Consider the following 14,486-nt stretch of genomic DNA (forward strand, 5'->3'; position numbering starts at 1 on the left):
TCCTCCACAAGTTCCTGATGAAGGAGCAGCGCTTCAAAAGCTAGTGCTTCCAAATAAACCTGTTGGACTACAACCTGGTGTTGTGTGATCAGGTGATAGTGGACGGCTGCTGAGGCCATAGCTCTGAGGTTGGCTGGTCATTCGCAACACAGTCAGGGTGACTGTGAAGAAGGTGGAGGAGCACACACCGGTCGATCGGACAGTGTTCGTGAAGATTTTGCTGGAGTGCTGCGGGTTCGAAGCAGCGGACGTGTACTGCCTGCAGGATTTCCCTGCGGCAGTCTATTTCGACGTGACCTTCAGGAGTGTGAAGAATTGCGAGCAGCTCCTGAAGGTCTTCAAGGAGAAGGAAGGGGAACCTCTGTTCTCCATCTTGTCGGCGGTCCCATTGTGTGTGCTTCCTGCGCAGAGGAGTCGAGTTGTAACAATCCATATGTACAACCCTCACGTCCCAGCAGCAGATGGCCTGACCTTCTTGAGAAGATATGTCCAGGTCGAGGGAGAGAGTACCGATGTGGTCGATCCTTTCGGGATCTGGACCAGCAAACAACAGGTCAGGGTAACCCTGAGGGTCAATGCCAGTGGGAACATCCTCCACCCACCCTCCAGCTTTGCCGTCGGAGGAAGCAGAGATTACCTGACATACACAGGGCAGCCAAAATGTGCCGAACCTGCGGGAGGTCAGGCCACATGGCGGCGGATTGTAAGGTGACCGTCTGCCGAAACTGCAAGCAGGAAGGCCACCCGACCAAAGAATGTAAGGAGGCCAAGAACTGTAATCTGTGCGGAGAGGCGGGCCACATCTACAAGGCCTGCCGAAGACGAGGGGCCGCCACTTACGCACAGATGGCCGGAGGTAGCAACACGAGCCGTGGACCGCCTAAGACCAGCAAGGTCCCACAAAACAGCACGGGAACGGTGTCTGGAGGCACCCAGAAGGAAGGGCAGGCTGTAGCGGAGCAGACGGCAGACAGCGGGGTGATGCAGCAGTCGTTCCAAGCTCCTTCAAGACAGACGGAGGAAATGGAAGAGGAGGGATCAAAGGAGGCAGAGGATTGGATTACTGTCAAAAGCAGGAAGAGGAAACCTCCCAAAGCCACACAGCGAAGGGGAAAGCGACATCTACACGACGAGGATACAGGCAGCAATTCCGACGGTGAGGACGGGCGCAAGGAGGGTCATCACCAGAGGAAGAGACAGAGCGCCGCAGGGAAAAAGGAGGGCAGCACCGCCCAAGCAGGAAAAGACGATCCCTCTGAGGGGAAGGGTAAAGGCCTCCCCCCACCCGGTGAGAACCAAGAGGTACCCACCGGCCCACAGCTCCAGGTAACTGGGAGCAGCAGTCCTGTGACAGCCCCGCTGTCAGATGGAGAACTGGAAGGTGCGGACCCTGGGCCCGACCCGAAGACACCAGAGCAGGGAAATGGCTCCAGCGTGGAGCCGGACAGCTACCTCAGCCCTGGGAGGGTCCAGCAGTTTGCCATCACCACGGGGATGCACACAGCTACCCCAGAGGGGCAAGACCAGCAGCAAATGGACACTGTTAACTTTGTAAACTGCTAAAATGGGGTTAAAAATTGGCAGCATCAATGTGCGTAGCATCAAATCGGCTACGCGATGTGTTTCTACGATGGTCTTCCTGGCCAACGTTAAAGCCGACGTCCTGTTTCTGCAGGAGTGTGGGATACCGCACCTCAGCAGCTACAGGAGATGGTCGAGCTTGTGGGCCCATGGGCCATCAGTTTGGTCGGGGGGGCAACGATAGCCGCGCCTCCGGCCTGGGTATCCTGTTGCGAGGAGGCAACTTCACCATCTCCGAGGTTAAGGAGGTGGTGGGCGGGTGTCTCCTCGTCGCCAACGTCATGTACAGGAATGCTCCCCTGAGACTGATTAATGTGTACGCCCCAGTGGGTAAGAGTGAACGGTTGGCCGTCCTGCAGCAGCTTCCACTGTTGCTGGCTACATCCAGGCCAGTCATTCTGGCCGGAGACTTCAACTGTATCATTGATGCAGATGGACGATCCGGCGGGGGGGACAGTAAACTGGACGCCACGTCCAGAGCCCTGATGGACACGGTAAAAGATGCCAAACTGCACGATGTCTTCAGCACCCCTGCAGACGGAGCGCAGCGTAGATACACCTGGTCACGGGCAGATGGGTCTATCCGCTCAAGGATAGATTACCTGTTTTTGTCCCGAACGCTCTCGGTCAGATCCACCGATGTCAAGCCGGTGTTCTTCTTTGACCACTGCCTCCTGCTGGCCGACTGTCACCTACAGGACGAGCCGTGGGCTGGTAAGGGAATGTGGAAGCTGAACACAAAGCTGTTGACCCCGGGAAACATTGAGGAGCTCAAGAGGGACTACGCAGGTTGGAGAACCGTGAAGCCTCTCTTTGAGTCCCCAGTGGACTGGTGGGAAACAGTAAAAAGGATCATCAAGAGGTTCTTCATCCTCAAAGGTGTTCAGGGGGCGAGAGAGAGGCGGGGAAAACTGTCCCAGCTCCAGGAAAGTATGCAGAACCTGCTCCTGCTGCAGACGTTGGGGGTCGATTTCACGGAGGACCTCAAGGAAGTGAAGGGCCAGCAAGCCTCGATCTTTGCCTTGGAGGCCTCCAAAATAATCTTCCGGTCCAGGGTCCGCTCAGTGGAGCAGGACGAGACGTGCTCACGTTTCTTCTTCCAGAAGGTGCACAAAGAGAGCTCCGTGCTCAGCAGCCTGAAGGAAGAAGATGGCTCGCTAACGTCATCTCAGGCTGATGTCATGAGGATCAGTAAATCCTTCTATGCCAGTCTGTATGACGTGAAGCCGACCAACAGCGCGGCCTCCCAGTCATTCCTGTCCTCTATCATGGAGGTCTTAGACGACAGAACACGTGAGAGGCTGTACCAGCCATTATCTCTGGATGAGCTGACCAAGGCCCTCGAGTCCTTCGAAAAGAATAAAACTCACGGAAGTGACGGCTTACCGGTCGAGCTCTATTCCGTTCTGTGGGACTTGATTGGCCAGGACCTGCTGGAGGTGTATGTCAGTATGCTTCCGGCAGGTACCATGAGTGAATCCATGAGGAAAGGCATCATCACCCTCATCTACAAGCGGAAGTGGGAGAGGGAGGAACTCAAAAATTGGAGACCAATCTCACTGTTGAATGCGGATTACAAAATTCTGTTAAAGGTAATCGCCAACTGGTCTGCTCTGGGGTCGGTGATTCACCCTGACCAAACCTGTGCTGTGCCGGGCAGGAAGATCCCTGAGAGTCTCGCACTCCTCAGGGTTACGATCGCCTATGTGCAGGACAGAGGGTTGCAGCCTGATCAGCCTGGACCAGGAGAAAACCTTTGACAGGATATCACACAGGTATATGAGAGATGTTCTCTCCAAAATGGACTTTGGGGAGGGAATCTGCAATTGGATCAGGCTGCTCTACACCAACATTGTCAGTGCAGTCTCAATCAATGGGTGGGAATCAGATAGCTTCCCAGTCAGATCTGGAGTCAGGCAGGACTGCCCTCTCTCTCCTGCCTTGTTTGTGTGCTGCATAGAGCCATTTGCTGAGTCCATCAGGAGGGATGCGAGCCTGAGAGGGGTAACTATTTCTGGCAGCGGGGGCCTGCAGTTTAAGGCCTCCTTGTACATGGATGATATCGCCGTTTTCTGCTCGGATCCGCTGTCCGTGCGCAGGCTCATGTGCATATGTGACCAGTTTGAACGGGCTTCAGGGGCCAAGGTAAACTGAGGCAAGAGCGAGGCCATGCTCTTCGGGAACTGGGCCGACCAATCCTCGATCCCCTTCACCGTCAGGACCGACCACCTGAAGGTGCTGGGTATTTGGTTCGGGGGGGCTGGGGCGTGCGCCAAGTCTTGGGAGGAGCGTATCAGCAAAGTGAGGCAAAAACTGGGCAGATGGAAGCTACGGTCGCTTTCCATCATGGGAAAAAACCTGGTCATCAGGTGTGAGGCACTGTCATTGCTGTTATACGTGGCACAGGTCTGGCCTATTCCCAGAACCTGTGCCGCTGCAGTCACCCGGGCCATCTTCCAGTTTATATGGAGGTCAAAGATGGATCGGGTCCGAAGGGACTCGCTCTACAAAGATCTGGGCAACGGGGGAAAAAATACACCCAATGCCACCCTCACCCTGATGGCCACCTTTGTGTGTGGCTGCATCAAGCTGTGCGTGGATCCCCGGGACATAAACACCAAGTGTCACTACGTACTGAGGTTCTACCTGTCCCTGGTGTTGCGAAGGATGGGCCTGGCCTCGTTCCCGCGGAACACTCCAAGTAGTTGGACTGTTCTGTATCACCTGTCCTTTGTGGAGAAGTTTATGAAGAAAAACACCTTTGACCACAAGTCCATCAGGAAGTGGCCAGCACATAGTGTCCTCAAGACCCTTCGGGAAATGGAGAGGATGGATCCTATCGAGCGATTCCCTGAGCAGACTGTCAAAGCCAGTTGGCAGAATGCCTCATCGCCAGAACTTTCCAACAAGCACCAAGACATGGCTTGGCTGGTGGTGAGAAGGGCTCTGCCTGTGAGATCCTTTATGCACGCCCGAACTCTCAGCCGCACCACACGCTGCCCTCGAAGCGGCTGCGGGGGGGATGAGACTGTCACACACCTCCTTCTGGAATGTGCCTATGCAGAAGAAGTCTGGAGAGGAATGCAGTGGTGTTTGTTGAGGTTTGTCCCGGGCAGTGCCATGACGCGGGACTCCGTGCTTTATGGCCTGTTCCCCGGGATGCACACCGAGACGAACATCAACTGTGCCTGGAGGATCATCAACTCGGTGAAGGACGCTCTCTGGGCGGTCCAAAACCTGTTGATCTTTCAGCTAAAGGAGTTGACCCCGACTGAGTGCTGCAGACTGGCACATTCCAAGGTCCAGGACTATGTGTTGAGGGACGCGCTGAAGCTTGGGGCAGCTGCCGCCAAGGCGCGGTGGGGAAAGACCACCGTGTAACATCTGCCTGCCTAAAGAAGAATAGGGGCAGTCATTTGGGCCCTGCTGACGCCTTAGCTAAAAATATAATTGTATAGACCTGTAAATAGGAATGATTACTCTGTTTTCGGTATGCAAACAAATGGAATGTTTACATATGTATGGCATGTCCAACTGTACAGACCATTAAAGTATTTTATGAATAAAGTATATTTTTGAAATTTAAAAAAAATCAGGTGATAGTGGAGGACACAATTGTAAGGCACAGAATTTATAGCAAGAATTTACAGTGTGATGGAACTGAAATTATACATTGAAAAATACCTTGATTGTCTGTTGAGACTTTCATCTGTTCGAATACCATGATAGTTTCAGTTCTTCCATGTGTAAAATCACAAAACCTTTTTTAAAAGTTGCATTCTCAGGCTAGCTGTAACAATTGATGTTAGCTAGACAATATGTTGCAGGTGTTAGCCCCCTGTGTTCTCTGTCTATGCCATGATGTTTAGATTGATTCTAATCTAAAAAGTGAGATAACAGGGTTTTACATGAATTCATGCAGTTTTTGAGCAAAGTACAATGTAACTCTGCAAGTACAAATTCACCCCACAAAATACATGTGTGCATGTGGGTCTTTGTGTCTGTCTGTGTGTGTGTCTGTCTGGGTTGGGGGTTGTGAGTGTGAGAGAGAGTGTATATGTGTGTAGCGAGTGTAGAGTGTCTTAAGTCTGTGAGGGGGTAAGTGTGTGAGTGTGTGTGCATATCTGGGGTGAGGAATTGTGAGTGCCTGTGAGAGAGAGTGTATATGTGTGTGCATGAGTGTAGAGTAGTCTAAGTTTCTGAGAGGATGCCTGTGTGAGTGTGGGAGTGTGTGTGTCTGTAAGGGTGTGTGTGAGTGTCTATGTGAGTGTCTGTGTATATGTGTGTCCGTGTGTTTGTGTGTGTATAGGAGCGCATGTGTGTGTGAGTGTGTGTGTGTGTGTAGGAGTGTCTGTGTGTGTGTATAGTGCAATGGTGGTCACCTGCATTGTGACATGAACCCAAGGTCCCGGTTGAGGCCTTCCCTATGGGTACCGAACTTAGCTATCAGCCTCTGCTTGGCCACTTTTCGCTGCTGCCTCTCCCGAAGTCTGCCTTGAAGGATGGTCACCCGAAGGTCCAAGGTCATATGTCCTGGACCACTGAAGTGTTTCCCAACTGGGAGGGAACACTCCTGTCTGTTGATTGTGCGGTGCCCATTCATCCGTTGTCGTAGCCTTTGCTCAGTTTCGCCAATGTACCATGCCTCAGGCCATCCTTGCCTGCAACGTATAAGATAGACAATGTCGGTTGAGTCACATGAATACCTGCCACGTACAAGGTGGGAGGTGTCCCCACATGTAATGGTGGTATCCATGTCCACACTCTGACACGTCTTGCAGCGCCCACCATGACAGGGTTGTTTGGAGTTGTCCTGAGAGCCGGGCAGCTTGCTATGAACAATGATTTGTTTGAGGTTTGACGGTTGTTTAAAGGGAGGCAGTGGAGGTGTGGGGAAGGTCTTGGCGAGTAGCTATGGGATAGCTCCTGCAGCCTGAGGAGTCCACAACACTGACTCTGTTTGCTGTCCCCATCTAACTGCTGATATTCCTTGTTAGAAAAGTGAGGCAGGCAATCCTGAATCTAAGAATTCAGAATATGAGAAAAATTAGATTGCTTTACTTAGAGTCATAGAGTCATAGTGATGTACAGCACAGAAACAGACCCTTCAGTCCAACTCGTCCATGCCAGATATCCAAAATTAATCTAGTCCATTCTGCCAGCATTTGGCAGAAATCCCTCTAAACCCTTCCTATTCATCTATCCATTCAGATACTTTTTAAATGTTGTAATTGTACCCATCTCCACCACTTCCTCTGGCAGTTCATTCCACACACACACCACCCCCTGCATAGAAAACGTTGCCCCTTAGGTCACTTTTAAATCTATGCTCTCTCACCATAAATCTATGCCCTCTAGTTTTGGACTCCCCTATCAATGCACCTCATGACTTTATAAATCTCTATAACGTCACCCCTCAGCTTCCGATGCTCCGGGGACAATAGCCCCAGCCTGTTCAGCCTCTCCCTATGGCTCAAACTCTCCAACACTGGCAACATCTTTGTAAACCTTTTCTGAACCCTTTCAAGTTTCACATCACTGAAAGCAGGGGGACCAAACTTCTTTTATCATCCTCAAACTTTTGCATATAGTATTGGCAGAAATATGTTAAACGAAGTGTAAATTTTTCAACTTGTGGTATTCCACAGGGACCAATCCTGGGGCCACAGTGATTTAAAATGCATATTACTGACTTGGATGAGGAAAGTTAATGTACTATGCATTAATTTACAAGTTTCCAGATGACACAAAAATAGGTGGGAAGGCAAATGCTGAGAATGACACAAAGAATCTGCAGAGGGATGCAGCCAGGTTAAATGAGTGGATAAAAACATGGTGGATGGACTATCCTATGGGAAAATGTGAGGTGATCCACTTTGGTAGGAGATTAGATGAGCTGAGTATTAGTTAAATGGGGCGGCACGGTGGCACAGTGGTCAGCACTGCTGCCTCACAGCGCCAGAGACCCAGGTTCAATTTCTGCCTCAGGCGACTGTGTGGATTTTGCACATTCTCCCCGTGTCTGTGTGGGTTTCCTCCAGGTGCTCCGGTTTCCTCCCACAGTCCAAAAATGTGCAAGTTAGGTGAATTGGCCATGCTAAATTTCCCATAGTGTTAGGTGAAGGGGTAAATGTAGGGGAAGGGGTCTGGGTGGGTTGTTCTTTGGAGGGTCGGTGTGGACTTGTTGGGCTGAAGGCCTGTTTCCACACAGTAAGTAATCTAATCTAAGGATTACATTTGGAGTGAACACAGGGATTTGAAAGACTAAGCTACTATCTAAGTTCAGCAGGTAATAGGGAAGACAACTGGAATATTGGCTTTCTTTCCAAAAGGGAACGGATATAAAAGAAGGCTAAAATGTTTTGTTAAAACTGCACAAGATGCCAATCAGACCGTAGATTTTTTGGAGCCCTTCTGTAAGGAAAAATATATGGAATTGGAGACAGTCCAGAGAATATTCACTAGGTTGATCCCAGGTATGGAGGGACTGCCTTATAAGGAGACATTAAGTAGATTGGGCCTTGTAAGTTAGAAGAATGAGCAATGACCATAGGACTATAAGACCATGGGAGCAGAAGTTGGGCCATTTAGCCCATCGAGTCTGCTCCACCATTCAATCATGGCTAATAATTCCTCAACGCAAATCTCCCACTTTCTCCCTGAACCCTTGATCCTCAACAATCTATCTACCTCTCATGGTGAATCATGCAAGATTCATAGAGAAGTTTACAGGGTATATATGGAAAGGTTCTTTGTCCTTGTGGGCAAGTCTAGAACCAAAAGGCACAATCTCAGAATAAGGGGTCACACATTTAAGACAGAGATGAAGAGGATATCATCTCTCAATGGGTAGTGAATCTCATCGAATCATAGAATCCCTATAGTGTGGAAACAGGCCCTTTGGCCCAACAAGTCCATACTGACCCACCGAAGAGTAACCCACCCAGACCCATTCCCCTACCCTACAATTCTTGACCAAAATGGGTCATTAAGTATATTTAATCCTAAAATAGTCAGATTTTTAACCAGTAAGGAAATCAAAGGTTTTAGGAAAAGGCAGGAATGTGGAGTTGAGGATTATTAGATCAACCAATGATCTCGTTGAAAGGTAGACCAGTCTTGATGGGCTAAATCGTTTACCTCTACTACATCTGATGACGGGTAGCACACACCCATGCCTTGACTTTTCCTGCTCTTTTGAGGTCTGTTTTCTTCCTGAAATGATAGAGGCAGGTATTACACAAGGTGAAATTGGATGGCACAGCTATTACTGAGGTGCAGGTTTGAAAGTGCCCTGAGTAAGTGTGAAGGCAGCACAGAGGACTACAAGGTTTGTTGTCTCAGAGATTGGGGTGGATGGCAGGGGGTGGAAGGGATGCTGCAGGCAGTAGTTAGATAGATACAGTATGAGTCTTGGATGGTATTGGGTACTGTGGAAGAGACAAAGTGAGTGGGAAAAAGATGCTGGCACTTACACTGGTGGAGTGGAGAGGCTCATGGACCTTCCGCCTACAGTCTTGAGCATTACTCCGGATGGTTGAGACTGCTTTTGTCTGGGTGGGAACATCAGACCAGGCTGATATGGTTAACCAGGCTGACGTGCTGTGGCCTCCCTCGCTGGTCCTGGGGGAGGAGGAAATCCTACATCAGCTCTACCTCATCCAGCAGGACCTCCAGGAAACAGCCAGTGAAGCTGGGCACCAATTTGCCTCTGGCTGCCATGTACAGGGCAAATGTCAGCAACCGTGACAGCCCAGGGCGGCCCAGGAGGGCCAATGCTTGACTGAGTCCACAAATGGGCTTTCAGAGCCCAGCACTGGAAGCAGTCCAAGTCCAGACTAAGCTGGGAGACAAGTCCTGGAAGGCGAATTATAGGCTAGAGCCTAGTGCGGAAAGTAGTCCAAGTACAGGCTGATGAGTCGTGGAGGCAAATCATAGCCTGGAGCACAGCATGGGAGGCAGTCCAAATCCAGACTGGCCTGGGAGATGAGTCCTGGAGGCACGTCGCTGCCTGAATCCAGCACGAGGTGACAGCAAAGTCTTGAGTTCTGAAGCTCAGCAGGCACAGTCTGTTATTTAAGTATTTCTTAAAGCTGCTTTTTATTCTTATTCTGGACTTTTTACACTTTTGTATTCCTATGCCACATTTTATTTTTACTTTTTCAATTCTGCAACAAATACTTAAGTATTCTGTACCTAGATACCCTGTACCTATAATGGCACCAAAGCGGTGACATTACAAACTTTTCACTGCACACATTTGAGTGAACATGACAATAAAGACTTTTCTATTTTATTCTAACAAGGGATGTTGGTGAATTCCGGGATATTCAGAGTGGTGAGTTGTTCCAGGAATGGTGCACGGCAAGTTGGATCGGAAAGGAGAATGTGTGTGAGATCATACAGATGGCACAGTTAATGAGCAAAGCGAGGTTAGTAAGATAAGGCAAGGGAACATGCTGGAACCTTGGGGTGACAAACCCTCCAAAAAAACTTGATGCAAGTTGAACTTAAACAAAAAAAGCAAGATTCAGCCTAATATTTTAACTCTATCTTGCAAATGCTTTGACTGATGTGATTTCACATTGAAATGTTTAAATGCAGTATTTCAAAATAGATAGTTTTAGACATCTGAATAATTCTAACTGTTGGAGAAATTAATTAAAGTGTTTGCCTAGTGACATTAGTGTATCAGATTAGAAATTTCCTCTGCTGAATGCCATCTGGCCTTCTCTTTGAAACACTTTTGATCTTGTTGTGGAATGTCGGTCTTGAACTGAAAATAAAATATGTCATATTGTGCATAAAAGCTGGAGGACAGCTTGCAATGTATAGTAATTTATCTGCAGCCAAATCTCTGTGGCTTTAATGGTTGGAATCAAACACTTCATATTATCTGATCTATGTCTAAAGGCTAGAATTGTTCAGTTTGTGTCTGTTATTCTTAGATGTACTCTCTATTCTGATTTATTGGCTGTCATAGAGTCATATAGAATGGAAACAGATCCTTCGGTCCAACCAGTCAATGTTGAACATAATCCCAAGCTGCCAGCTCTTGGCTCATATCCCTTCAAGCCTTTCCTATTCATCTATGTGTCCAAATGTCTTTGAACGTTGTAATTGTACCTGCAGCCACCACTTCCCCAGGAATTTCATTCCACATGGGAAAAACCTGTGTAAAATATTTTCCACTCAAGTCTCTTTTTTAAATCTCTCTCTTCTCACCTTAAATATGTGTCCCCAGTCTTGAAATCCCCCATCATTTGAGGTATACGGAGAGTTTGAATAGGCTGGGGCTGTTTTTCCTGGAGTGTCGGAGGCTGAGGGGTGACCTTATAGAAGTTTATAAAATTATGAGGGGCATGGATAGGATAAATAGACAAAGTCTTTTCTCTGGGATGGGGGGAGTCCAGAACTAGAGGGCATAGGTTTAGGGTGAGAGGGGAAAGATATAAAAGTGACTTAAGGGGCAACTTTTCCCACACAGAGTGCGGAATGAGCTGCCAGAGGAAGTGGTGGAGGCTGGAACAATTGCAACATTTAAAAGGCATCTGAATGGGTATATGAATAGGAAGGGATTGGAGGGGTATGGGCTGGGTGGTAGCAAGTGGGACTAATTTAGGTTGGGATATCTGGTCGACATGGACAAGTTGGACCGAAGGGTCTGTTTCTCTGCTGTGTACCTCTATGACTCTATGACTCTAAATAGGCTATTTGTCCCTCCACCATCCAATGAGGTCATAGCTGATCTGATAATGCTCAAATCCTTTTTCCTGCCTTATTTCCATAACCCTTGATTCCTTTACTTCTTAGAAATTGGTCTTTCTCAGCCTTGCATATTCTCAATAGCCTCCAATCTATTTCAATTTGTGATCTCAACAGCCCAACCCTCTTTCCACAACCAGTTCAGAGAAAATTCAACCTTTGCAATTTTACCCTTTTTGAAGTTGACATTCTCCTCAACTGAAGTTCGTTTTTGTAAAATAAAAACTATAACAGCTTCCAAAAAGGTCATGGGATGCCATGTGAACACCAAGCTAAAACGGGCCAGAGGACAATAAAGATTTTAAGATATTAATATCTTGCAAATTGGCACATGTAATTTTTTTACATTTGGGATGTGCATTTTGTCTCCTGATTGTAGGTATGAGCCATTGAAGGATGCACTTGGATTTCTTTGGAATTTTACTTTGAGAGATCAGATATTCGCCAAACCAAAGTTTTGCTGCAGGTCTAATAATGTTAAGTGTATGAAAAAAAAATCTCTTTTTGATTATTTATAATTAATTAGGGATTATATATGTTTGTTACTTATTTTTCAATACATTTTTGGTAGATATGCCAAGCACTGCAACAAATTACAAAACACATTGCATTACAGACTGTGATACACTGATAATTCTTCTGGAAAGAACTTGAAACAATTTTTTAAAATCAATTTACGTATTTCTATAATTTGTTTTAATTGAGGATAATATCATTTAACCTGCCTTTTACTAAATTTGAATAAATATTTCTGTGCTTGATATAAACTTACTTCAAATCTGAATGGGGAAAGGACACAAGGTTCAAAGGATCGCAAAACGAAGAGTTTGAATCAAATCTCTACCAGCCACTGGAATTAGTCAACCCTCAAATCTTTTAATTTACATCCAATTTGCTGAAATTCCAAAACAGCAGGAAGCAATAGTGAGGTACATCGAAAAGATAAAGAATGGTAGAATTCTGTTTAATTATTAATGCCAAGTGACAGCTGTGACACATGGCTTGCTCCAGTTAGAGCAAGCCCAGACATACTGTTTTCACAGGGCTGACAATATTAGTAATATCTTCACTCATGTGAAATAATAATGATTCTGAAATTCACAGTTACTTTTGTCACACACCCACAATAGCAATGACAGGTTAATGGCAGCAGTAGCAGACAATGCACTGAGAGGTGTCTGAAACTGCTTTAGAGTTCACTGAAGAGGGTTGAAACACATGTCACTGAAAAAATCAATACGACACTCCATATGAATATTGCAACAAGAGGTAACTTTTCGCCTCTTAAGAAATCTGGTGTCTAGTTTTCTTATCATACTCTCTAAAATTAACTAACCTGCTTATTGCTGAGATTTCTGCATGAACAATAGCCATTTGGCTGAGGTATACAGAAATATATTAGCACCCTGAGCAGCATCCTGACAAGACACTGTGCCTTCCAGAGAAACGGGCAGAAAAGTGGCAAAAAAATTATGTTCTTTTGGCTGACTGTCATTCTATAAGTCTTCACCCAAATCAGTGAAATTCAACAATCTGACAGCTAAAGGTTCATCAAAAAAACCTGATTATAACTGCAAGCTCCTAAATCAACTTTAATTTTTTTATTTTCAGAATGAATATTATTTTATTTATTTAAACTATACCACTGAATGATATGTTAAATAGATCATTCCAGGAGCATGGCTGAGATTCAACTCTCAAACCTGTTTATGCAAAGGCACAATAGCAGTAAATTACATTTGAACTATAGTGATAAGTATCTGTACTGAGTGTTAAAAGATAATTTGAATACACAATCAATTAGTTATCAGGTTCAAAATTGACCATTTATATTAACTTCGGTGCTCTCTTAAGATAGTTGGGGTTTCTGTTGCGTTTTAAGCCATACTTTACTTGCTAGGTTAGAATTTTAAGTTTATATGATTGGAAACATTTGCTACTAGTCAGCTGAACATTGCTAATGGGAGATGTACTCACTGCAAGGGAAAGTGGACAGAGTAAGATTATCCTGTAATGAAGGAACCCAACAGTGAGACACATACAGCAAGACTGTCAAAACCAATACACTTGCAGCTGGTAGATTCAACAGGATCCAAAGCACGGAAAGCTGTCAAAGTGAAAACCTTCAGTCTTCTACAATATGGCTGTTCCCATCAGGTTTATATAACAAGTATAGAAGATCATGGGTGGCATGGTGGCTCAGTGGTTAGCACTGCTGCCTCACAGCACCGGGTCCCAGTTTCAATTTCAGACTTGGGTGACTGCCTGTGTGGAGTTTGCATGTTCTCCCTGTGTCTGTGTAGGTTTGCTCTGGTTTCCTCCCACAGTCCAAAGATGTGCAATTCAGGTGAATTGGCCATGCTAAATTGTCCATAAGTGTTAGGTGCATTAGTCAGAGGGAAATGGATCTGGATAGGTTATTCTTCGGAGGGTTGGTGTGCACTGGTTGGGCCAAAGGGCCTGTTTCCACGCTGTAGGGAATCTAATCAAACAACTAGAAACTTTGATTTAAAACCATGAAAAATGATTTTAAATATAAACTTAAACTTTGAATTTTCCTTGTGGAACTAAGTCTTTTCCTTTAGTGTAAGGTCCTACTTGCTAATAAAGAGGGTCTATAGTACTAAACTATTACATATTTCAGATTGATCCAAACATTAATCTAGGTTTCCTCTATATGGTAATTATTTCTGTACTTCCTTCCTACATTTTTCAATGATTTGTTTGTACATATGGAAATAACTGAAAGGGGCCTAAGTTAATCAGTTATTTTTCTTTAATTTTTGTGGGACATTGTACAATGACCAAGAGCTAGATTTCTAAGTAAATTTTAGTATAAGTAAAGATGAATAGAAATGATAAATCACCTATTTTCCATTACCAGTATCATAATATCAAAATTCCAACAAGGGTGATGTACTGATCAATCATTGTCAACTGCTATACAGGAAATGCCATTGAAAGGATGATGTTAATTTTTGCTTTCCAGACTCTCAAGCTGATATTTGCTGATACAACAGGAGTCTTGCTGCTGGGGTTAGAGGCAGGCCAACCGGAACAGGGAGTATCACATGTTGAGGTCAACAACCAATTAAGTGATTGCCTCCTTCCATGCCATCTGAGTAAATGGATGCTCAGCA

At 46.1% G+C, this 14,486-nt stretch overlaps 1 protein-coding gene across 1 annotated transcript; it reads left to right on the forward strand.

The window, feature by feature from the left end:
* Positions 1-3,633: 3,633 nt before the first annotated feature.
* LOC148141786 (uncharacterized) lies at positions 3,634-4,962 on the forward strand. The gene has a single exon (XM_087977638.1). It carries the CDS (start codon positions 3,751-3,753, stop codon positions 4,960-4,962), a length of 1,212 nt encoding a protein of 403 aa, XP_087833764.1. The 5' UTR covers positions 3,634-3,750.
* The last annotated feature ends 9,524 nt before the right edge of the window (positions 4,963-14,486 follow it).

Source organism: Chiloscyllium plagiosum, unplaced genomic scaffold, assembly GCF_037043375.1.
Source record: "Chiloscyllium plagiosum isolate Xiang-an unplaced genomic scaffold, Cpla_swu_hap1 HiC_scaffold_32, whole genome shotgun sequence".
Taxonomy (NCBI): Eukaryota; Metazoa; Chordata; class Chondrichthyes; order Orectolobiformes; family Hemiscylliidae; genus Chiloscyllium; species Chiloscyllium plagiosum.